The sequence below is a fragment of the Elgaria multicarinata genome, chromosome 1 (genome assembly GCF_023053635.1).
Source record: "Elgaria multicarinata webbii isolate HBS135686 ecotype San Diego chromosome 1, rElgMul1.1.pri, whole genome shotgun sequence".
NCBI classification, from domain to species: Eukaryota; Metazoa; Chordata; class Lepidosauria; order Squamata; family Anguidae; genus Elgaria; species Elgaria multicarinata.
Genome location: NC_086171.1, coordinates 130,728,413 through 130,755,169, shown reverse-complemented (window position 1 = coordinate 130,755,169; position 26,757 = coordinate 130,728,413). Strand labels below are relative to the sequence as shown.

The window sequence follows — 26,757 nt, the reverse complement described above, 5'->3', positions numbered from 1 at the left end:
CATTAATTACAACCTTGAAACTACCAAGTTTACTTAATATTATATTTGCAGTTGGCATACAGTCATAATGAATGTATGTAGAGGAAAAAATTCTTCAGAAAAATAAAGCACTGGAAAAAATTCCACCCCATATCTCTACTTCCATCTCCACTTCAGGCATCCATGTATGATTGAAATTTTTAAATATAGCATACACATATAAAATCCAGCACACTTAGGGTTGAACTAAAATCTGGAGATCGCCACAGAGTCTAAGGCCTTAGCTAGGTGGGGCTTTATCCCGGGGCAAACCCCCGGATTGTCCCTGTGCATCCACATGATGCACAGGGGATCCTGGGATCAGGGAGGGATTATCCCTCCCTTGCCCTGGGATATAGCCCTCCCCTTTGACCCCTGTTTTTCTGCAGTCTCGGGTTGACCCGGCTCCACGTGATTCCTCGCAAGGAGCTGGGAGCCGCTGTGCCCATCGGAGGTAGGGTGGGGGGAGTGGGAAAAGACAGTTAAATTTTTTTAAAAAACACTTACCTTTAGCGCACGAGCATTCGTGCGCTGCTGTTCCTTTAAAAAAAATGCCGGACACGACGCCTCTCCTGCTGAGGGCGTCACGTGTAGACAGAGGAGGGATCTCAAGTTAAACACAACACGAGATCTTCCCTCCTCCATCCTGGGATAGCAGGTAGGTCTAGCTAAGGCCTAAGTCTATGAGTGTTTGGTTTTATATGTGTATATACTTACTGAAATGTTATACCCATATGTGGACAACAGATCTGACCCAGAGCTGTTTTTTTTTTTTTTTTTTTGAAGAGGGACTTTAAATCTAGCCCCCACACTTGCCATCTGATCAGTTGTCTAGCCTAGCTGATGCTTTGCAGAGTTTGCAGCAGGGTGGATTTGATTTAAATCAATTTGATTAAATCGTGTCTACTCAGAAAGACTCGATTTAATAGGGTGACCATATGAAAAGGAGGACAGGGCTCCTGTATCTTTAACAGTTGTATTGAAAAGGGAATTTCAGCAGCTGTCATTTGTATCTATAGAGAACCTGGTAAAATTTCCTCTTCATCACAACAGTTAAAGCTGCAGGTGCCGTGCCCTCTTTTAAATCTGATCACTTTAGTATAGCTCTTGCAGCTTTAACTGTTGTGATGAAGAGGGAATTTCACCAGGTTCTCTATATATACAAATGACACCTGCTTAAATTCCCTTTTCTATGCAACTGTTAAAGATACAGGAGCCCTGTCCTCCTTTTCATATGGTCACCCTACGATTTAATTATGTGACTCCCCCCCCCCAAAGTGCACTCTTCCTCATAAATAGATAATTATTAAATTATTGTGAGGTGAACTATCTCCAGTTTAATAGGTTAATCATTCATATTTGGACAACTTTTCTGCTGTACTTTATTGGAAGGAGAAAAATAATCTTACAGAAACCTCTGGAAGAGCATGACATTGTGAATGGATTAATGGAATTCATTTACCAAAAAATGTAAACAGCCTCATGCTACATAATTAAAAACTAATCCTTATTTCATGATGAATAACCCTTGGACTAATACTGTATCTTAAATAGATACAGTAGATAGATTTTTTTCCCCTCAAAAAGCATTTTATTTAAAAAAATCCAATTTAAATGAAAAAAAAAACTGGAAGTGGTGAGCAGGTTAGATATTCAGCAGGTGGCTGCCATTTGTAAATCCATCTCACCCAGTCCTTCCATATCTGATATTCAAGAAGTCTTTAATATAATTCTTTCAAGGACCATAGGTTTCCTTGATTCCACTTCCAGCATTACAGAACTTCCTTCAGCAGAGCAGATGAAAAAGGGGGTTCTCTTGGAGGTCAGAGTAAAGGATCTGAAGTGTTTAGCATGCACACATTTTCCTATCATTGTTGCTCTCTTGATCGTTTTCATTTGGACCCATTTCCCCCCCTCTTGTGGACTGCATTCAGATGTATTTTTTTCTGATCCTCCAAACCATGATCTGGAGTACTGAGAATGAGTCATATGCTCAGGAAGTAAACTGAGTGTACCAGGGAAGGGGGAGGAGGTAGCGTGCAAATGCATAGCAAATTCTAAGCCATAGTTTGGAGGGTTGGAAATGTGACATCTGAAAGCATCTGTGATGTACTTTTCATAGCTATTAATTCCTCCCACGTGAGGTGAGACTATTAGTGTCTTGAGTAGATTCATCCAGTGGTAGTTTCCACATTTACTGGAATTAGTATCATCAAGTCAATAGAGCTGCTATGGTAGTGCAGTTACTCGAATTGTTGTTACATAATTCTGTGGAAGAAGCTCTGTATGGTCTGTGGAAATGATAGTCTTCTGGAAATAATATGGGAGCAAATGTGTGAGACCTCATAAGCTTTTGTGTTATTTTAGAATAGATGGATAGATAGATTCAGAGAAGTGCAATGGAACTTCACTAGTTTCTTGTCTGCAACCATCCAAAAGCTTCTCCTGAGGGTCAAGGGATTATCTGGACGTTATGGGATTGTATACAGGGAACTGCCTTGTGCAAGTGGAAGTGCCTTTCCACTCATGCAAAACCCGATTTTGTATCCAAGCTAATAAATTCTCTCTCTTTCTTCCTGAACTTACAAAATATGTGCATGTGTCCCAAGCATTATGTAAAAGGATAAAGGATTTTTAAAAATGGTGTACCTCTACACTGACCCCCTAACTGTTACATGTGTTACATTAAGTGCATTTTCTAAATGCACATGTTTTCATTACAAATCATTTGGGCCTCAAGGTTTTCATAAACATACAAAGAATTATTCAGATTCGATATAGGGTGTCTTCATATGGGCTTTTTGTGTGTGTGATCATCATGGTTTGGTCACTGGTTTTCCCACGAGCTTTATATGACACCATTGCCATGCAGTTGTTGTCTAATGTCTCCTCCCCCCCTCTTTTCGCATGTTATTTTGCAATGTGGAAAATACGTTATTTTTGGTGGTCATGCGATGAAACCACCATCGTTTCCCTGTGTAATCCCTCCATGTCCTGCTTTGTGTGGGCAGGTGTTGGGCAATGCGACACTGACATCAGTACTGATGAGGATGAGCTGGGAGTGTCTCCTCCCATGCCTCCGCCCCTCCAGTCCTGCTTGGCTCCATATTTCAGGAATGCTGAAGCAGATGGGCAATGAGGAGGAGATGGTGGTTGCAATGGATATGAGCACATACAACCCATTTCCATTTAATCCCCCTACTCAAATGAGAAAAGTGTTACTGTTGCTTTTAGGGTGTTTTCAGGCAGGAGAGAAATCACATGACTGGGAAGCATAGACATAGCTCCAAAGACGGTCTTACAGGGACAATACTGATTTGTACATGGGGTTGGAGGAGGCGGACCTCTGAAGATTTAGACTTCTGAACTTGCAAAGAATCAGCGCTTAGCAATGGGATGGGGGCTGCTCTGCACGTGCTGCTTGGAAAACTTTTAGTCCTTTCTATTCAACCCTCCCCTCCAAACACACACAGGAGAGAAATGTAACCCCCTTCAACACAATCCCCTTCTCCCGTTGTATACACAAACAATAAAAGTGTTACTGTTGCTTTTACAGGGACAATACTGACTTGCGTGGGGTGGGGTGGGGTGGGGTGGGGTGGGGTGGGGGCAGATCTCCAAAGACTCAGGCTTCTGAACTTGTGAGGAAGTGTTTCATTTCACGTTGAGAGAGGGGAGGGGCTACTCCAGAGAGGTGGCCCACAACCTCCCTAGGTAACTGATTCCACTGTCGCACTGCTCTAACAATGCCCTGCAAGGCTCCACCCACCCTTGCAAACGGCATATAGTGTTATGCATAAAACAGAAAAAAAAACCTGGCTATATAAAGACCCTATTTAAATCCCAAAAAGAATCCAGAACAGGAAGAAACAGTAAATCATGGGAGAAAATGCCTCGTGTGAAGACTGCCATAGAAACTAAGGTTGGTCCCAACAATTAATTATTCTCAGTACTGCAGTAAAGGAAATAACTCCTTACAAAAAGTAAACATAATAGTTCTCTTAATTTAAAAGTGAATACAACTTCTCTGGAAGACATTGGGCTCATTAATTTGAAGTGTTGAAAATACGTGGTTTAATTCAAAGACATCTAACTGGTTTAAAGCTAAACAGGTGCTGCTTTATAAGAGGATAATTTGGAGTGGTGAACAAAGTCTCACCTATCTTCTTAGTTCTCCAGGACATTATTTTAGTACAGTATCTCAGAACATTCTTTAAGTTCAAACATTTTATAAATATATCAGAACCTATGCTTCTTCCTGGAAAAATAACCTAGGCCATCTAAACCACCGAGATAGAAAAAGTAATATTAGAACCTTTTATTTTAGTCTAACTGATGATATTGGGCAAATAGATTATTTCCCAAAAGAATTTCCTGAAACTATATAAGCAAGCATTTGAGATTTTTGAATTCCTGATGCATGCAACTAAATCAATGATGTTTTTAAAAAGTGCACCTTTCATTTCCTGTCTTCTGGAACTATATTGACAGCCATATTTGCACATCAGAAATGACTACATTGGTTTCTCTTTTTTTCCACCTGCAAATATCTACTTTAATATTTACATGCAAAGTGTTACATGTGTATTTCTAAGCTTAAAGAAGCAACAATCTGCATTATGACAAGGTATTAAATTTCAAGGAGAACTTCTTTGATAATCATTATTTTGAATTCCTGCAGGATATGTAGACCTGGCATAGCTGTAGACTTATTCTACGGGCTTGTGAGCCCTGCAGGGTTAGTGTGTGTGTGTGTGTGTGTGTGTGTGTGTGTGTGTGTGTGTGTTATGCAGTGCTTGGAATAATAGAGTAAATGCTTTTCTATCCTCTGTTCCTTCTTTCTCCTTTCCCCCACCTTGCACTGCTGCCATAAGCCTTTAACCCAGAAACTCCCAGGTCCAAAGCACCACCAGCAGTCAATCCCTTTATGCATTGCAAAGCACAAGGACCAGTTTCCTGTCACTGTTGTTCTCCTTTATTCTTGTGTCATAGAAACCAGCTGTGTATTTATCAGTCCCTATGCATTCTGCTACACTCTCTGGTCGGTGGGGGAGAATAATCTATGCAGCTGCCTCACAAATACAGCACAGTGTCATATTCAGCTCTGTCTCGCTTTAGTCTTAAAGGGCCAGTAGCTAAACTGTAGGACTGGGTCTGCCAGTCAAGGTTGCCAGGGATGGATTGTTGATCGCCACTGCAGAAAATAAATTGCAGTGAACAACAAGAAAAGGAACAAAAGTGTAATAACGAGAAAACCTTCTTTACCTTGGCTGTTCCAGTACTATGTAGAAAGAATCTGAAAATATTTCCATTAAACTGCAGAGCTCCTTCGGAATATTAACAAACAGTAGGTTTATAGCTTTTATTGGAATTTCACAAGGAGGTTTATGCATGTTACTAACATACAGAAGCTGAAAACATGCTTCCTGAGCATCAGCTTCAAACAGCCCCCCACCTCCCCCAATATCTTGGGTGTGACTCATACGTTTATTTCTATGGTAATAAAGTTGGTTCGTGATAACTATAACCTCTCATTTTCATATATGAAGATTTTGTCTAAAATATCTCTCATATAAACATTTCCAAAACTGTCACACTGGGGAGGGCGATATGATCATGGCCTGAATTATACTGTTACTCTTATGTAGTTAGCTTCTAAATTATAATCAAGGCTGTGTTTTTTATGGTGGTGGATTTCTATGTAAACTCATCAGCTCCATTGACTAGATTGTAGTTGTGAAATATCCGGCCTGTGATACATGGTGGTGGTGACAATAAGGATAAAAGATTGCCATTAAATAACGTTTACTATAAAAAGACATACAGCCCAAGTTAGAATAAACTAATAGCAAGATCTAAATGTGTCATGGAAACATAACTTTAGGTGTGGATACTGCCACACCTATAATAAAATTTTGATGACTGTATTGTGTTTGTGTGTAAATAAAAGCAAGTAGACAGGGTGTTCTCCTCTGTTCAGGAATGATCTCTGTTTAGGTAGAATTGCTATCAGATTTGAACCTAGTCTTGTTCTATTGATTTCTTGATTATTATTCCTTCTACTGACATGGTTGCTGTGGAAACTTATGCTTTGGAAAAATAGAATATTTGTGATAAAATAAAAGGGTTTTTTCCCCCTTCAAACCATGTGTGAGGGTTGTAAAAGCTGATGAAGAGTAACCATTTCTCATGGATGTTTAACCATTACTGTTATCCTTTTTAGCTGCAATGTGTTAAGCCATAGATCCTTCTGTTTAAATTTTACTTGCTACTAAAATGAGATATTTGCCAGTATAACAAGGGCAATTGCTGTTTGGCCTTTTTTCTCCTGAAACAGCCCTCTAGTGCTTGGGGTCCATTGTCCATGAGGTCATTGGAATATTTGGAGTAGCAAGTCTCAAAATAACTTCTGAGCCTAAATAGCTTCTGAGCAGAAGATGGAACGTAGACACATTCACAAACTGTGAGCTGTTGACCCTGTACTTCGGTTCACCTTTGCTGATTACTCTGATTTAAGGCACACACATTACATATTTTCTGCGACACTTGAGAGGCATCTGTGTGTTGAAAAATATGTGCACTGAAGCCACAAGTAGCTGAAGCTCCAGGCTACATCTTTACCTTGAGCTCTCAGATTTGCGTATGCCTCCCCAATCCCTTTATTACCAGGAAATAGAAAGGGAATAATGAGGTCCTTTTGGATTATAATAAGTTTCAGGTTAATGAGTGTTTGATATTGTTACAAAGGAGAAACGGGAGATTCCTGAAAAAAATACAGGTGCTTTCTTTACTATTAAGCTGTGTAAACTGCATGGTCTGTGCTGATTTTCTTGCTGCTACTGTGGAGTGGGGACAGAGGTGTCTGCCAAAGGATCTTATTCTTGGTGGTGGCGGCAGGGTGGGAGACAAGCATATCTTCTTCAGCCAGTGGGTGTATTTTACAATAATCCTTAGATTTTACATAGGCCGTGTTCGGACATCACTTTAAGCCATGATGGGTTAATAAGCTACACACAGTAACTTATTTTGAAAATAAGTTACTATTATCCCCCACACAATCAGACAAATAAGCTACTGAGCCTAACCTGAGTCATACCTCCCATCCCCTGCCCTGCTGCAGAGGCCTCCCGTCCCAGCACTAGCACTGTTTTACCCATTGACAACATTGCAGCAGCCTGTTTTAACCTTCCACAATATCCCAATGCGACAGGAGAGGTTAATTCAGCACTTCCAGCATCACCCCATCAAGGAGGTGGTAGCACTAAAGCACTGGAAGTATGCAGGATTGGAACCAACTTCATACATAGCTTCCCCTAGTCAGGAGACGCCCCATGAAATCTCTGCACAATTGCACACAAAGCCGCTAAAACCCTGGGTGCACCCAAAAGGGGGTGGTGCAGATAAACCTTTGGAGTTTTGCAGGATCAAGACCAAACTTCATACACAGCCTCCCCTAGCAGGGATGCACATCAGGCCCATTGAAAAACATGTGCGCTGACTAAGCCACATGAGCAAAATCACCTTTTCACCAAAAAGGGGTGGTGGTGGTGGCTGTAACTCCATGTAAGTTTGCAGGAGCAGGACAAAACTTCATACACAGCATCCCCCGTCAAGGATGCACAGAAGGCAAAATGACAACCCTGTGTAGCTGCCACCACCTGACCAAGACAGTGTTTGACACTTGGGGAGGTTGCAGAGCACATTGCTGGGGGAAGGGTTAGAGTGGGGTCTGGCTGTGAGTGCAATTGGTTGCTAAGCAGATCATTGAAACAGAGATCTGTTGGCTGGTGGGCAGCAGCATTTTTTACCACTCTTGCCAAGCGACTTTGTAGGCAACCAAAGTAACCCATTGTGACCACCACATAAAACGATAACCCATGATTGGTTAAAGAACCCATTTTACAGACCATGGGTTATTAGAGTGGGTTATTTTGGCCAAATAAGCATTGTGGGTTAAAAACGTCCCGACAGATGATATGATAACCCATGATGGGTTATATAAGCCATCATGGCTTATTTAACCTGCCATGAGTTATTGTGATGTCCAAACCCAGGCAGGGTATCTTGCCTTCTTTCAGAATGCTTAAAATGTCATGATTATGATTTTGAGTTTTCAAATAGAAATTAAACTGTAGCCTGATGAAGGGTGTTATAAATAACAAGGAACTGGCATTTAACCAAAGCAGATGGGGTTATTTAGACTCAAAACAGTTTATTCTCTTTTTAAAATAACGGGGTCTGTGCAGAGAAGGTTTTGTTCAGAAGTGCTGGCATGCTGACACTGTCCTTAAGGACTATTAGCATAGAATGCTGAATATGCACACATGAGAGGTAAAAGGAGGAAGAGCCAAGTAATTCATAGCCCTTAACGCAGGATTGTGTAAATAAGGGTGTGTGTTTCCTCTTTATTTTATTTTATTTTATTTTTTGCTAATTTATTCGATTATGGGGCTGACTCTTTAATGTGAAATTATTTTGGAGATAACAAGAGAGTACAACTACAAATAGTAGCAGCAGTTTAGTAGTATGCTATTTTTCCATAGTAAACCATGCTTAAGGCATCTTGCATCAGAAAAGTTTACATAATATAGCAACATTTCAAAATAGTTCACTAACAAATCTTAGTCATACAAATATTAATAAGCTGTTTTAGGTGAATAGGCTAATCACAATATAGTATATGACTTGTTACTGTAGATTCCCATTTATTTATTTATTTATTTATTGCATTTCTATACCGCCCAATAGCCGAAGCTCTCTGGGCGGTTTACAAAATTAAGACAATTCAAGTATAAAACAACAGTATAAAACCACAATATAAAATACAATATAAAAGCTCAATCAGAAAAACAGCAGCAATGCAAAAAATACGAATTTAAAATACAAATTTAAAACACCAAGTTTAAATTTCCAGAAATTAACAACCTGTTGCCTTATGCTTTTTGAATTTCTAGAATAATTTATATACGCTCAAATATGTTTAAACATAGTTTACTTAAGTACACAATATCCCAAGTCTTAGCTATCCATTCATTAATGTCCATTTAATTGGAATTTCCAGGTTTTAGCTGTAGTCTTTCTTCCTTTAGTAATCAAATTATTCACTCATTTGAGTTGGGCTACTTTCACCATACTTAATAAACATGAAGAGGGCAGATGTGGGATGATGTTTCTTGACAAAATTGTAGTTTACTTCAAAAAAATCTTTTAAAAAAATCTTTAATTTTAAGGTATGGACCTGATTCTAACGTAGTGCTAACCCATGGTTTATTTAATCCATGGGTTGTTGAATTCTGAGTTGTCATGATGTGAGAACCCAGCCATACTAACAAACCATTGATTCTTAACCATAAGCATCCCAAAAAGAAACCCCCTGGTTTGTTGTTGGGTTGTGAACTCTGCATTATTTAAACCATGGATTGCCATTATATGTGAACCCAGAACAGTGGGTTGTTTTGTCGGTTATTTGCCAGGATATAGAGATGGTGGGGAAAAATAATTTTAAAAACTCAGCCATTCTGTATACAGTACTACAGTGCCAACAGACATTTGGGATTCAAGGAGGAAGCAGGCAAAGGAAGAGGTAAACAAACATCCCAGGGATAGAGAAAACAAAGTTTGTTGGGTCATCTTGGCAACAAACCATGCCATTTCCACTGTATATGAATTAAGTCTACATTATAGGTTCACATATCCAACATTTGCCAGTTAAAGGACATCTTAAAAATCCACCTATACCATTTTTTTTAAAAAAAAATAGATTTCCACAAAACAATTATCCAGAGTCCTGTTTACAAACATGCTTAGTTATTGGTTTGAATATTGTGTTACTGTCATTTGCTTTCTCTTTGTGCTACTTGCACTTGTTAAAATCTACTCTTATATTCCGTAGAATGTAAACAGTATAAATGTTGAACTGGTTATCTTTATTTATTTATTTATATAGCACCAACAATGTGCTTGGTGCTGTACAAAATATAGAAATAAAACAGTGATACCCTGCCTGGTGGCTTACAATCTAAAATCACATTAAAACACATGAAGGGGGGGAAGGGGTTCACAACGCAGAAATAAGAGCATAATCATAGTAATAAGAACATGTCTAATTACCATACAGAAGTCTTTACAATATATCGTGAGAGTTACTGGAGGGACCAATGGGCTGAGCTTTCTTTAATACATACCAATTTTTTAAAGTGGGGTGGGGGGAGTATGTGGTTTGTAAAGGATAGTGGGGATGTACACCCAAAGATACTTCAAAATTCCATCAAAGTTTTCTACAAAACTGTGTGTGCTTTTAATTGATTAGCATGGTATATTTCCCTCTTGCCTCACAATGGTGTGGTTCAGTGGATCATCTAACAATCATGATTTGGATCACAAACAAGCTGCATTGAGCCTTCAGCTTGTGCATTCTCCCCCTCTCCCTACTCAAGAGGAGAGCAAAAGCTTCTGCTTTCACTTTTGGCTAACCCACCATTTCCTCTTACTGAACTCAGGGGACTATAGTTCATTCTGATGACAGTTAATTAACAAACCAGGGTATCAACCTGTGGTTTAGAATTGGCCTTCCCAAACCTAATGCCCTCCAGATCTTTTGAGCTGTGACCCCAGGCAACCCCACATAGCCAATAATCAGGACTACTGGGAGTTGTAGTCTAAACCATCTGGAGGCACCAGGTTGGAGAAGATGATATTTTGAATCGGGGCCAAGCTAATGATTTTATTTGCATTATATTTTGCCTCACCTACTGATGTTTTATTTGAATATTTTGTTGAGTGGTGAGTTGAATATTTTGATGAGCGTGGTGGTCAATACGGATAAATAGCGTTGGAAAAAGAAATAGCAGCTTTAGAATCACCACTTGAACTGTTGGAGCCAGGAATATTATATCTTGTGACCATCCCAGAAACAGAAAGCTGAATCTTGAACAATTGCTTATTTTAATCTCCTTAATACTTCTGTATAAATATCCCTCACATATGGGTTAGATTTAACCTCTATGTTTGTACTAGCCAACGTGCAACTGGTAACTGGGAGTAAAGTCTAGGGTTGCACCAGTATCAGGGTATATTGGAGATTTTTTAAAATTCCATCTCACCACTTGCACTGCTGAACAAGCATGTTACTTTTTGAGTTCAAAATATGAGTTGTTTGTTGAGAAATAGGTGTAGTTGTTGTGAAGATGCCAGTTTTTGGGCTGGACATGCAGTTCCCCCACATGCTCACATAGAGTTTCGTTGTTTTGCAGCCCATGAAATTTCATCTAACATGCATTACTGAAAAAGCAGTTTGTTTGGCAGGGGTGGTGTGTAACTCTACTCAGTCAGCACAATTAGGGTGACCATATGAAAAGGAGGACAGGGCTCCTGTATCTTTAACAGTTGTATTGAAAAGGGAATTTCAGCAGCTGTCATTTGTATATATAGAGAACCTGGTGAAAATTTCTTCTTCATCACAACAGTTAAAGCTGCAGGTACCCTGCCCTCTTTTAAATCTGGTCACTCTAGTATAGCTCCTGCAGCTTTAATTGTTGTGATGAAGAGGGAATTTCACCAGGTTCTCCATATATACAAATAACACCTGCTGAAATTCCCTTTTCTATGCAGCTGTTAAAGATACAGGAGCCCTGTCCTCCTTTTTATATGGTCACACTAGCACAACTGTTCTGCAAATGACACCCCTGGTTTCTTGTGAAATAATATGTGTATATCTGTATTGGTATGTTTGGACATCTGTTGCTTTAAATTCTTAACAAGGTTCTTTAATGATGACTTCTGTACTGGTTTTCAGCATACAGTACTTCACGATTCTTATCTATTAGTTCTTGATGTGACAATTAGTTGTCTTCTAGTTGCCTTTTACAGAAGCATTTTTAATTAAGCCTTATCCTTTCTGGGTACATGTGTGAGTGCTGGTGCATTCTGATGTCTATTCCCTGGGGAAGAGATGGGTGGGAAGGGAACTGGATTGAGATAAACTTGATTTCTGTGTATCTCTTATGGAAAATATGTAAAACCTTTTTCTCTTTCTTTCTTCTCTTCATCACAACTGTTTGGGTGAATGTTCCTGCAAATCCTTGGTGAAACCTTTAGAAACCTTTGGTATGCTCATTCTTTCATTAGAGCCCAAAGTCATTGACTATACTATCAATTTATGAAAAGGGGAGGCTGCAATTATAACATTTAAGGCATGACTAAAATGTGCAAATTTAAAGGGGGGGTCATGTTTAAATTTGAATAGTCTTCATGGATCTTAGGTAGCCTTTTTTGACTAATTAAAAAGTAGGGGGCAGTTGGATTTTTTCCTGATGACAGGTAACCAATGCCAATTAGTAAAACAATTATTCTCAACTCTCCATTATTTTGGACAAAAGCACTTTGGTAATTTGATATTGGAGTCAGGCAGACAACTAATTAAGTCACTATTTTTAGAAAGAAATTTAGATATTTGAAAATTTTAACTTTAACAGTTGTGTCATTGTTCTACTCAAATTTAGTGTCCTGGCTGACATAAAAAATTGAAACAGTTTTTTTTAAAAATTATAACCAATGCAATAAAAATAGGCATGTTTTAGCAGCAAAGGCAGCCCTAAGAGAGGTACGCAGCATAATTCTGTACATGTTTACTTAAAAGTAAATCCCTGTAAGTTCAGTAGAGTTTACTCCTAGCATAGTTTGTGTCTCCATAAAGAATCAACCAAGACCTACAAATGCCTTTGGAAATGCAAGTTTTAATCAGGTAGTAGAATTCACCAAGTGAAGTTACCAAAATAGAGAAGAGCTTGCTCTACAACTTGTTGGTTTTCCCTTCCTTGAAGGGATATACAGCAAGACATTTGCAGGTGACCTTAGTAAGTACAGAGGATCATATGGGAGTAGGTTTTCCCCAAAGTATGTAGGATGCAGATTGCAGGGTCACCAAGCCTGATTTTATCCCAGAAAAAAAGTTAATCAGTATAACTGCATAGAAAGCAAAGTAATCTCTCATCTATATTCTAATAGAAAAATGAGCTGCTGCATTACCTCCTGATTCTTGAGCAGTTCTGTAAAAACAAAAGATTTACGATGGGGTACCAACTATGCAGATTGATATCTAGGATCTAGTACTAAAAAGTATACATGTTTTTCTCATGTATTTTCTTGACTCATAGCATCCTTATCTTACCTGGTGTATCAACATTATTATTATTTTTATTATTATTATTATTATTATTATTATTATTATTTATTTATTTATATAGCACCATCAGTGTACATGGTGCTGTACAGAGTAAAACAGTAAATAGCAAGACCCTGCCGCATAGGCTTACAATCTAATAAAATCATAGTAAAACAATAAGGAGGGGAAGAGAATGCAAACAGGTACAGGGTAGGGTAAGCAGGCACAGGGTAGGGTAAAAGTAACAGTAGAAGTCTGCACAACATCAAGTTTTAAAAGCTTTAGGAAAAAGAAAAGTTTTTAGTTGAGCTTTAAAAGCTGCGGTTGAACTTGTAGTTCTCAAATGTTCTGGAACGTGGTCATTTAGATATTTGATTTTTTATCATTCTTAGGCTCACTTTGACCCCTAATACTTTAATCAGTGTTCTTTTTTAGTGCATATTGCAAAGGTTTGAGGGTGAAACATCTCAAGAGAATAGGTCCCTTACTGTAGAAAATTGCATGGGCTAAGATCCCAAGAATTACACACTGAGTTCAGTATAGTGTGAGCAACCAGCCCAGACTAGGATTGCCTGAACTGTTGCTTTCTGTCCCATGGGAAACTAAACATCCTGTGTGATATGGCATGGGGATGTCGTCTCCACTGAGGCAAAACCAGTTTTTAAAAGGTCTCACAGGACTAGGCCCCAGTAGACAACAGGGGTAAATGTCATCACTGTGATCCTCACCAGGCAAGATGATTCTTCCTTTCCATGTGCATTTAAATCTACTATTGTATCTTTCAAAAAGAAAGTCCCTAATAAGAAATATTAGCCCATGTTCCATCCTTACCCATTGGAAGAGAATTAGAATTCTTAAATGGCTAAAAGATAAATAAAATAAAGTATTTTGGACATAATTCACTGGGACCTGTTTCTGAACATAAGATAATGGTCCAGTAAGAATGACCTACTGTGGTTTGGCTAATAATAATACTCGGGGGTTTTAAAAATGTAAAAGTAATCATGAATTATTATATATCTTAGTGCACATTTTACACAGACATGCAGAGTGATGTCACTTGAAATGCAAAATTAGTATTACAAGGTAGTCTCTGACTGTGGGCATCTCTAATGTGCAATTTTGTAACCCTATGTTTTGCCTTTGCTTGCAATAATGCTGTGCACTTCATTCTCAGCTTGCAAACAGCCTTTAAGCAAAAGTGATGCGGTATAGCAAGGAGAACTGTTTGCTCTCCAAATACCAACAGGAAATGTTTTTTACAGTCTGCCTCCAGTCCACCTAGGAGGTAACTGCATCACCTTAAAGTCTGCTCGCGTGTACAGTGGTGTGGCCTATTAGATTTTAACTAGTTTGAGCAAATTGTGCTGAAATATACTGTATATATTGTAATACAAAAGCTTTAGAGGGCTATTAGAAATACTGCAGAAATTTTGCTTCTTATGTAGTGTGTGAATTTAAGAGTTTATCAGAACTTCTTAAAATCGCCTTAAAATAATTTCTAAGAATTCTGTAACTATAGTGAATTTTACTAAACAATTCTTTTTTTATTATTTATCCTTTCAGTGAAAGAATTCCTAGCCAAAGCCAAAGAAGATTTTTTAAGAAAATGGGAAAGTCCCCCTCAGGTAATGAAACCATTTAAACTCTCACTGGTTTATAATTTACTCCTTTGCATGTAGAAATGACAAAATCACTATTGCATCCTCACTTTCATAGAATGCAATAATAAGAACTCCTACAAAAGCAGTGGCTACTGTGCAGAACAACTCCTAATTATGTTTTTGTCCCACCAATCTGTTTTGTGTGAACGTACCTGAAGGTGACATGCACTTATTCACAATCCATGTTTCCTATTTTGAATGTTTGGCCAAAGATTTTTTTCCCTGTTGGTTAGTTCATGTGCAGAACATTTGTGGTGAGATTTGAGTTCTCTTTGTATGACACAACTGTCCCCAACTTGGCATCCTCCAGAGGAGTTAGACTACAACTCCGAGCATCCACTAGTTAGCATGGCTGTCTGGGGATGCTGAGAGTTGTAGACCAACACATCTGGAGGGTGCCAGGCTGGGGAAGGCTGTTACAACATGTCTCATTGGGGTAGACTTAGCAGGAATCCTCATTCTTCTAATTGAGACTCAGTGGTAGTAAATCCTTTATGTCTCTTAACATCTGTGTGATTATGCTGCTTGAATTTAGGTGATCTGATCCAGGAAGACTCTACCACGACTTTCCCTAGCCTGGTATCCTACGCATGTTTTGGGTTACAGCTCCCAGCATTCCTGACAACTGGCCATGCTGGCTGGAACTGATGGGGATTGCAGTCCAAAAACATCTGGAGGGCACCAAGTTAGGGAAGGCTGTTCTACCATGTGCGATAGCGATCTTATGAGAGTTCATGTACCTCTGAATTCTAATAACTTTTTGAGACAACCTAACATACATTATATACAAAATATCATTTGGCAGGGGGCTGCTGGAGTTGTATTTAAACCCAGGCCCCTGGCCAAATGTATAGATCCTGGATTGAGCTGTTGATTATAATTCTTCTAAATGCTTCAGCTGGTGATAACTGCATGTATAAAATCTTAGCAGTAGATATTCCTGATTTCCATTCATAGTTGCATTAGAATATGGTGTCACCCTCCTTAATAACAAATAAATACACATTATAGTTGCTACTATATTGTAATAGAAGTTATAACAACATTTATCTTTTTATACTTAGAATATTTTATCGTCTGTCTTATGCTTATGTAGAATACTGCTGGTTTAGATGACTTCGAGAGGCTAAAAACACTTGGAACCGGGTCATTTGGCAGAGTCATGTTGGTGAAACACAAATCCACAGAACAGTATTATGCCATGAAGATACTGGATAAACAAAAAGTTGGTATACTTGTATAATAAAAATAATCTTCTGTGTTTGGTGAACACTTATGTTTACATACAGTCGGTTGCAAGGCTATGCTTCCAACGGGGTGAGAAACCCTGTTGAGTTGTGTTTTGTGTTTTTAATTTATTTACATTCAATGTGAATGGATTATTCTGCGCTTGTTCAAACTGGGCAAAACGCAGCTATTTTGCTTCGGAGTGGAAGAATGGCACAGCGGCTGCCTTAAAGATACATGAAACACATGAAGAGTGTTTTCTGTTAAAATTGTGTGTTCTGTAGAGAGTATGGTCAAGTGCCTTGCTCAGCTGTGGTTCAAGTTCCTTTTTGACAAATCACTTCTAGGTAAAGAAGTAGAGTTAATATAAATCCGAGCAAATGACCAGTACAGGGCACCTCTGTGAATGGAAAATAAATGCAAATGGGAAATAATATATTGTTCATTGAAAAGAAGAAAAAGGATAACTCATGTTACTATGGTGATTAGAGTGTCTGCCTCTTGTCCAGCAATTATTATGACTATGAGTACTTGCAGCAACTGATAATATTGTTGTGATCTAATTAGGATCTTAATGAAAGGAACAGTGGTTTTCTGTCCAAAGTTTTCTTGAAGTTTGCTGTAAATAAGGATTAGTAATTTCTGGTAGTTATAGTCAACTCAGATGCGTCTTTTTTACATTTTCATATATTTTGAGCTTTTTAAAATTGCTTAGGTCAGTTATGAACGTTTAGTGTTTGTCGGCAATGACTATTAAAGACTATTCTAAGTTCAGAATTTTGTTATTCAAATTGGATACTAAAAGTTATATAAAGATTGTTAAAATGGAATACAGTATAGTCATCCCCTAAATCTTAGTATGTCCAGTTATGCATATAATTGTCTTACTTCATTACAACTGGATAAATTCTGAAGAAGAAAAAAACTCACTGGGCACTATCAGCGTATGTAGCTTGGTAAATACCATTTGAGGTAATTCTACCACAGAAGTAAAGATTTTACAAAAAAAGTAAAACTTCTTTTGAAATGTTAAAAAGGAAATATTTTTGGTTGACAAAAAAAAAAAAACTTGGCTCCTTGCTTTTAACTGGCTAACATTTGCCTGGTTATACTTGGGGGAAAAAATTTTTTTTTGAGGAGCAAGCATTTGTATGAAGTTTTGTAAAATAGCTGTATGTTGATACAATGTAACCCATTGTGTAGCCAAGTCAGTGTTACTGATTTCTTGACTATATATTTCCTATTTAAATCATCCTGCAATTTCTCCAGCTAACTTGTATCAAGGTGCAGCACTAGATCAGAAAAGTATATTTTTAGTTCAGAGTTTAAAATAGTCTAGCAGCTGCAAGTTAGGAGTGGAGCTGGCATGTGGTAAATCTGCAAACCAGTTTCAGTAGTGTAGACAGACATGGTTCATTATTCATACCGAAATTACCTGAAACATCATGCTGGTGTGTCTAATGTTCTGTGCCTTCAATACCAGATTTTATTTTTATGTTACGAAAATATCTGCCTTTATTTTGAATTTTATTTTATATGAAGTTTAAGAACTACTTTAAATTAAATTAATTAAATTAAATTAAAATTAAAATCACAGCTAGCTGTTGCGTTTCCATACGCAGTGGAGTAATGCTCTTAAGAAAGTTATTTATCAGGGGTATGCTTTTATAATCCATGTTACAGACACCTCCTGAAAAAATATTGTGATATACGGTATTGTTGTATAGTAGATGATTCCATATTTAAAAAATTAAGGTTCAGCAGAGGAACAATTGCTGAGCTATTCATAGAATCATCAATAGTAGAGTTGGAAGGGTCCTATAAGGCCATCAAGTCCAACCCCTTGCTGAATGCAGGATTTAGGGTTGTATATTATTTAATTTAATAACATGGCAGATGTCACTGGGCATGCATTGGGGCTTGGACTCCCTAAGACTGCTGTGCCTCTCCCCTCTGTGCTGTCCCCACCATTCCACAGTATCTAAGACAAGGATAGGCTTAAGCTGTGCCTGGTCCCTAAGCTCTGGCACTCTCCCAGCTACATTATCGGAGTGTACCGGAGCCTACCAGCCTCTGGGAAGGTCCAGGTCCTTTCAGACATTTTTGGTCCCATTTTAGACTTCAGCTCATTTTAAATGAATGGCCCAAAATACTACACTTCTAAATATGGCACTTAAAATATTGTGGAGTTCATGAATGACTGTATAAAATGCTATAGGTTCTTCTAACAACAGGCCTCCATAAATATATTGATCTATGCTTGTCCTTCCTTTTTTCCTGTGCCTTGACCTCAAGGCCTCCTCCTTTCCCTTACTGTCTGCTTGCCATGGCTCACGCTTATCTTTAACTGGAAAGTCAAATTCTGTACAAAAAGTGTTACATATTTTTTTGTTGAAATGCAGGTGTCTTTGCCAATTCTTTACAGGGTACAAATTTAACTAATCAGTAAATCTTGATAATAAACTTGTAGCTTCCAAGAATGAGGGACAAAATTAGGGGGCCTCTGTGAGTGAAGTTGTCTAGTGGTCAATCAGAAAGTATGATCACCAAAAGGTGTGTGGGAATGGTTCTAAGCAATCACCATTATGATTCTCTAATCTATTTTCTACCTCTCCTATTCCTGGAGTAGGCTTTATCCTGGTGTAACTGTAGCATGGACACTTCTGATTCATGCTGTGGGCCTTCCACCACTATCCCATTGAAAATTCCACTGCACCCCAAGTTTGCTATCCCAAAAGTGTTTTTACTGCTAGCAGCATCTTCCGGAGCAAATGGGGGTGGGATTGCAGTGGGAAACTGATGTGAGGCCCAATTTGAATTGGGAGTGTGGCAGTAGATTGGGACCCTGCAGCTCCTTTTCTTCCAAAGTAAGTGGCAGTATTAAGCACACTTTTTTTTAAAAAAATGGCTTGACGTGTTCATTCTTTCTTAATATATATGGGGAAAAGTGATGTAAGGTTATTTCCTGCCTCAGGCATAAAGAAAAACATTTTTGGAAGATTCTTCAGAATTGGAGCCTGTGGATTCTTCCAGATAATTAGCTACTAAAGTAATCCATCAAAAGGCATTATGCAGCTCTTCTATTTTCCCCTCCTTTATGGATGTTTGTTTTAAGAACAAGAAAGAAGATGGGAGAAGCTGTGGACAAACGTGGGAGGGTTAGATATAGAATTATTCTGGACCCTCCATACAATTCCATAGTTGAAGCAGGGGAATTGCACAATAAAAGTCTTGTCTGGAAGCACTGCCTTTTGCAGGATAGGTTGAAGCACATCCATCTTGCAGTTTGAGTAAGAGATTGTTGTGATGTCTAGCAGCTTTTATAGTTCAGAAGAGTTTTTCTAACTTTGGAAGGTTTACATGACATAAACCAGCCATTTAGATGCTTATTGTAGTATCTCCATTCCACATGTGCACAAACTATCTTAGATGGAATTACTCATAATACTTTTTGAAAATATTGGCAGAAAGAATAATTATGAAATAGACAGAGAATGCATCATTCTTTTACTAATGAAGCATCTTCTAACGGGTAGAAGAGAATAAATTGCTTTGCTGTATAAATATAGGTGCAGCTTTTTATTGCTTTTAGAGCTATACATGGCCCTCACCATCACATTTTTAAGAATTGTTGCTCTTTAATATTTTTTGCTTTTTCACGAAGACTAAAGAACTTAAAATGTATTTTGTTCCTAGGTGGTTAAATTGAAGCAGATAGAACACACACTGAATGAAAAGAGAATATTACAAGCAGTGAACTTCCCTTTTCTTGTACGACTTGAGTATTCTTTTAAGGTAAATATTGAGCTAGAAAGTAACACTGATTACAGGTTTCTTGTGTAGCTTTCTGTATTGCAGAATCCAAAGATCCATGCCTTTTTCATAGCAAACCTACTTAAGTCAAGGCAAAATGATCTTAAACTCCCCAGTTGCTAAAATAAGAGGATAAATGCATGGATTTCCTGATCACAGGTAGATCAAAAGGAGATACGCATGAAGGTCCATGGCAAAGAAGTGAAGGAGTGATTCTAGCAAAGCAAAAGCTCATAGATCTCAGTTCCCCACATTTTTCACGGAAAACCCGTTGACTATGTTTGCTTGTCACTGTAAGCTAAAAAGTTATGTCTTAATAAACCAGGATGGGAATGAACAGGTAAATTCACCAGGGATTTTAGTTAAGTGTGCTCAAACAAGCCAGGATTTGTAAACCAATAACCCTGGTTTAAAGCTGGTTTACGGTCCTGCCTTGTTTGGCCACATTTAACCATAATCCAGAGTTCAAATATCAGAAGCTGCTATCCCCTTCCATAGTTTACCTGCTCACACAAAGGGGAGGGGTCTGAAATGGGGGATCAAAAGGGCTGCATACAGCAGCATATGATGTTCATTCATATCCTGGTTTCTTAAGACATATTTTTTTGCTTGGAATGACGTGTGAATGTGGCCACTCTCTCCTCCTAGATTGGGTTGTTTTCCTTTAGCAGCTTCCTGAACTTGTTTGAAAGAACTTCTCTTAAAAAGTGGCCATATTTTAAAGGTTTAGCATGACAAGAATGAGCCACAGCAAGCCTTGGCTTTTGCACTCGCCACTTCCCTTTCCGCCTCCAGCATACTGTGAGGAGGAGTTTGAAAGCTTTTGCTTCCAACTTCAATTAATTACAATTTAGCATGTTGTCTAAACCCTCAACTGTGGTTAATATTAGCTATGATTTATTTTAAACAAGCCAGCTTTCTAACCCATACTCCGAAGTTGGCTCATTTCAAACAAACCATAGTGAAGAGCAATCCATCAAGTTTCACAGGTCCAGCTGACAGAAAAAGCTGTGTCTAATCTAAACTGGAAGTGAACGCTTCCACACTCACCCTTGCAACCACACTGGAGGAGGAGGAACAGGGCTTGTGAAGCTCTTTCCATTGAGAAAATGGAGTGAGCTTGGTAAGTTTTAAATCACAGTGAGATTTAATGTTTCTTGTCTGATTCTGCAGCGTTTATTTCTGCTTGTTAGAAATATATGATGTTCATTTGATTTTCTTCAGCATCTCTGGGTTTCTAACTGAACATTCTCCACTTTCCCTTAGGACAATTCTAATTTATACATGGTTATGGAATATGTTCCTGGGGGTGAAATGTTCTCACATTTAAGAAGAATTGGAAGGTTCAGGTAAGACGGAACAAATAAATTATAATTTACAAATATCTGTGCTATTGGCTCAAAGTGGCAACAGATGGGAGAAATGTCACATGTGGCAGCGTTTAGCATTTAGGAGCTTAGGAAATAAGAGATCCTTACATCATATAAATTTGAAAGTTTCCTCAGGGCAGTATTCAACAGGGCACTTAGACCCCGGCTACTTCCTTTTTGCCCTGCTGATTTCATTGAGTAAGCAGTGGGTCCCAACAACTGAGTTGTACAAGCAGGACCCACCGCTTATGCAAGGAAGATTTAGCCCTTCCTAGAGGAAGCCCCAAAACAAGCAGAAACAGTCATTTATGGAAGGAGGCAGGTCAACAGAGCTCTCTTATGCAACCTGCCTTCTACCAGAAACAAGTGCTTCCACTCATTTTGGGTTAACCCAGAAGCACTAACCCACCGTTGTGCACGTGGTGGTATCAGTTTGTGCAACACAATGGGTGGGTCGAAAGAGAACAGGCAGGGGCAGAAACACCCTGTTGGATTTTGTCCAAAAGTTATTTTGAAAAAAAGTTTCTGCTTAAGTACCATCAGATTTCTGAAATGGTTTCACATGAAGTAACAATTGATAAGTCTATCCTTGAATCCATTTTACAGACTTTTTTACAAAAAGATCTTCACGCTCTGGCACAGTTCATTGCATTAAAAATATAATACGTATGCTATATGTATGAATGGCAACTGCTGTTTAAAAGCCTGGTATTTTCATTTTTTACAGTGAACCACATGCACGATTTTATGCAGCTCAGATAGTGCTAACGTTTGAGTACCTCCACTCACTAGACCTCATCTACAGAGATCTAAAACCCGAAAATCTTTTAATTGACCAACAAGGATATATCCAGGTATGATGCAGACAAGCATTTACATATGAAACTTCATTCTTTGTATCAAGCAATGTAGGGTGCTTAAATATTTGCAATGTAAGGAAATTGATTATGATTAATTAACTCTTGATTGATAACCAGTCAGTTAATCAGTCTAAGGGAATTCAGAAATGTGATCCAAGTTGATTTATATTTTCAGCTGGTTGCAATGAAAGGCTTAATGTTAATTGACAAAACATTTTTATGAACACCACCTAATGTTAAGCATACATTAGATTTCCTAATCATTTCTTTTTGCCTTTATTTCTCATGGCTTTTAATAGAAGGCAGATTATCTGTCACATTTTGATTAAAAAAGATATCTCAAACATTAATCCCTTTTGAGTCAAAATCCTCATGGAGAATAATCATCAATGGCTACTAGTCATGAAAGTTCATGTTACATCCAATATCGGAGGAACTATGCTTCCGAATACTAGTTGCTAGGGAACTCAACCAGGAGGGTGTTATAACACTCATGTCCTCCTTGAGTGCTTCCCATGGGCATCTGGGTTAGCTGCTGTGGAAACAGAATGCTGGACTCGGTAGCCCTTTGGTCTGATCCAGCACACCTCTTACATTCTTAAAAGGCATGGAACCATCTTTAAATATTGATCTAACCATAATATTCAAACTATTTCTAAAAGCAAACAAAAGCGTGGGGAATGTGATGTCTCCTTTTCTGTGCTACTAGGTCACAGACTTCGGGTTTGCAAAAAGAGTAAAAGGCAGAACCTGGACGTTATGTGGGACTCCAGAATACTTGGCACCTGAAATAATTCTCAGCAAGGTATTTCAAAATTCTTCACAGTGTTAAAGTGTGTTGAGAGGGAAGACTGAGGTCCTGAGCATACTTACTTGGAAGAAATTTCAACTGAGATTAGTGAGGCTTAACTTCCAAGTAAATGCAATGACAACGGGAATGATAGGAGTAGTTATCAAAGATACTGACCCTTGTGCAATCTTCAACAATACATGTTCTGTGAATGTACAGATTTTAAGTCTCAAATGCTTTTGGCAGGGGGAGGGGGGATAAACTATAGTGTATATTTCTAGTGTTAAGTAATGTAAGCAAGATTCAGAGAAACTAAAACCTAGCAACCTAATATCTAAATGGGAGAGATGTGGAGTGGAGGTGAGTGTTATAAAATACTTCAAGAAGTGTAACAATCCTGGATTTTGGTTGGTGGTTAGCCAAGTGTCTTACATTGTTAATAGGATGTAGTTGCATCATCAAAAGACAATTACAGATGAATGCCCCATGTTGTCCCTAATCAGACTTCCCTATTGAAGACAAGGCCTCATTCTCACCTATAAAATACTGAATCTCATGCTTAAACCTGCAGATTGCTTCAGAAGAAGAATAAGGCTGTAATCCTATCCACACTCACCTCAGAGTAAGCCATATTGAAAAAAATGGCACTTCTGAGAAAACACAGATAGGACTGGACTGCGTATAGGTTATTGCATATATAAATACTGAATGGTTTAAAAGGTTTTGAGTTCAATCTTGAATTAGAGAGGCTAATGTTTATTAGCCAGCTATTGTGTGGCAAGTATTTTAAAACTGGCTGGTTTTCTTTGAATTTTAACCAATGGATTATGCAAATAAAGTATCCATATAATTTAGTGACAAAAAAAATCTTGCGGAAGCAAAGTTTGATTCCTCCTAATGTGCTGAAGAGTGTGTTCCACCCGTTTTCACAACATGGTAGCAATATAGAGGTATTTATTTATTTTAACCCTGCTTTTTAGCCGAAAAGGCTCAAAGCACCTGTTTATTCAATAATGTCAGAATACGTTAAGCATTTATATAACAAATTTTATCACCTTAATATTGAGATTTCATTGGCTATTACAACTAGCGCTAATAATAGTACTTTCTTTTTACCAGGGCTACAACAAAGCTGTAGATTGGTGGGCCTTAGGAGTGTTAATTTATGAAATGGCAGCTGGATATCCTCCATTCTTTGCAGATCAACCAATCCAGATTTATGAAAAAATTGTTTCTGGAAAGGTAAGTGAAGACTGCTACAATTATGGGAATCATTTCCACTAATATTTGTTGTATTTGTGTGTGTTTTCCCTGATTTAAACTTTAAAATAAATAAAGCACTCATATTTATTTATTTTATCACATTTATATGCCGCCCCATAGCTGAAGCTCTCTGGGTGTTTTACATATACATTTAAAGGGATATATGAAGTTTATTCACCATTGGAGAATATTGTTAAGGAAAACAAGCTCCTTTGCTAAGGGAAAATGGACTATAGTGAAGGAAGAACTGGAAAAATCCTCATTTTTAATTGTTATTTTAAAGTAGCTTCATAGTGCTCATGGTCCATTGATGGAAGGTGAGATGAACCTATTTGGGAGGTGAGGGGGGATGGATGGATTTCTGATTAACAAATTTCCTCCACTGAAGCTTTACAATTAAAAAAAAATGTCACAGTTTCCTCTTTATGCGGAGAGTTGTCTGCTAGGCAAAAAAAAAAGCTTCAGGTAATAGGAGACAAAGTTAATTAAAAATTAAAGCAATGAAATTGTCACAGCACAACTACTTCTCTTACTGTGTTCAGATTATTGAAGCTTATATATGAAATGGGAATAGAATTAAACTTGCATATCCCTATACTAATAAACTGTTCCCATTAAAGATAACATCTTGCAAATATTTTTCTCTGGGAACAATATGTCAATAATTGTTGCATCAAGTTAGGGTTTGCATTCCATAGAATTAACTATAAAGGGGTGAGATTATTTTACTAATAAATGTCATAATATCCCACCTTTCTTTCATGGAACTCAAAAGTTCATCTGCAATATATCAGTGCTTCACTACTATAAAGTGCAGACTCCCTTTCTTGCAGCACTGCTATTAAATAGTAAAATATCACTTGTAGGTTTACTTGAACCAAAATAGAACTATCCATTTAATTGTGGGAATTAAACTAAAACCTGTGATGGGATCATGGTGAACGTTTTTCCATAGCCACTCTACTCATTTGACTGTCACTTAATGGGGGTGGAAAACTCCTAACTGGATACCATCACATCAAACACTCTGTATTGCTAGATGTTATTGAGGGAGAGAGGAAAATAAGTCATGGGCTGTTAATTCATGTGGCAGCAAGGACATATACCAGGATTCAACTTTGCTTGATTGTAGCAACAGACATTATTTTTCACAGTTATGCTTCTAAAACATCTCAGAATCTCATTTTTCTAGCAAAGAAACAGGTATGTATTGCAAACATAAATCTGTTTGGTGTGTTTTGTAGGTACGGTTCCCATCACACTTTAGTTCAGACCTTAAAGATCTACTAAGAAATTTACTCCAAGTAGATTTGACCAAACGATATGGAAATCTCAAGAATGGTGTAAATGATATTAAAAACCACAAATGGTTTGCCACTACAGATTGGATTGCCATTTATCAGCGAAAGGTAAGATTCTTTTTCTTCGGGCTAAATTCGTTGATCGTACACAAGGAAGAGACACGTCTTTTTCTTCCCCATTTATTTAAGGTTAGCACATGTGGTGCTTTAGATTTTAAATAAGGACAAATTTTCAAAACCATTTTGGGAAGTATTTCTCTTGGACAGCAGTTGTTTCCTTGAAACCTTGCTGTTTTGTGTGGTAATCACCCCTTTTTTTCCTCTTCAAAATGAATACTTTCTTCCTACTCTCCCTTCCTAACTGTAAAAAAAAAAAAACCTACCTGCCTATTATTAGCAGATGAGCTTGATTTCCTTTTATTATTACCCCAAGTTGCAAAGACAAGCAATAGAGAGATGGGTTTAGAGAAGGGATGGGTAACACACAACCCATGGAAGACATTTTCTGGAATAGCTCCCACCATGCTGCCAAAATGCATCAAGGGCAAAAAAACAGAACAAAAAGTGAATTGGCATTTTGTCACAAAACCTTGGTGGCAGACTACCACAGTGGCTTTAGAAGGACAAACCTATTTTGAAAACAGGTGAAAATTGTCTTCTTTAAGCCTCGATAATGTTCCTAAAATTCAGCAGCAAACAATCAATTTTTTTTATTTTTTATTTTTTTTATTTTTTTTGCTGTTGCTGCTGCCAAATTTCAGCAGTGGCAAAAATTCAGCCCATGGAATCCCCCAATGTTGCCTTCCCCTGTTTTTGAGGTATGACTTTTAAGTCTTCCTGAAGCAATGGTAAGATGCCCAATAGTATGTTCTGTGATTAAATAAAGATGTGCCTAAAAATTATCTTCTGGAATCTGAACTTTAAACCAGGCATTTATGTCCACCATCCACCACTCTTAACAAAATTAAGCATTTATCTTTTGATATGATACTACTTGCACTGAACCAAGATATGCTAAGCATATTTTATTTGGTTATTTGATTGGATTTTTAAAATCTTTCTATTTTAGAGTTGCATAGGCAAATTCCTATATGAAAACATTTTTAAAAGCCAAATCTCAAACCCAACAATAGTTTATAAAAAGAAACTAGTTGTTTAGCTATGCAACTTGACAGTACAGTAGTAGTTATAATCACTAATGTATTAATTACCATAAGACAGGCTACAATTAACACCTCAGTGTATTCTTTTATTTTGAAGGGAAGCTTCTAAAGTAAAATGTTCACCAA

At 37.9% G+C, this 26,757-nt stretch overlaps 1 protein-coding gene across 6 annotated transcripts in view; it reads left to right on the top strand.

Annotated features, from left to right (window-relative positions):
• PRKACB (protein kinase cAMP-activated catalytic subunit beta) overlaps nucleotides 1–26,757 on the top strand; it is a 71,249-nt gene that overhangs the window by 37,889 nt on the left and 6,603 nt on the right. For all 6 annotated transcript variants that reach the window (XM_063136880.1, XM_063136902.1, XM_063136909.1 and 3 more), the window contains 8 exons: nucleotides 14,747–14,808; nucleotides 15,941–16,069; nucleotides 19,768–19,866; nucleotides 21,151–21,233; nucleotides 21,982–22,108; nucleotides 22,824–22,919; nucleotides 24,024–24,146; nucleotides 25,412–25,576. In XM_063136880.1, coding sequence (XP_062992950.1) covers nucleotides 14,747–14,808; nucleotides 15,941–16,069; nucleotides 19,768–19,866; nucleotides 21,151–21,233; nucleotides 21,982–22,108; nucleotides 22,824–22,919; nucleotides 24,024–24,146; nucleotides 25,412–25,576 — 884 coding nt within the window. The remainder of the gene's footprint in view (nucleotides 1–14,746; nucleotides 14,809–15,940; nucleotides 16,070–19,767; nucleotides 19,867–21,150; nucleotides 21,234–21,981; nucleotides 22,109–22,823; nucleotides 22,920–24,023; nucleotides 24,147–25,411; nucleotides 25,577–26,757) is intronic.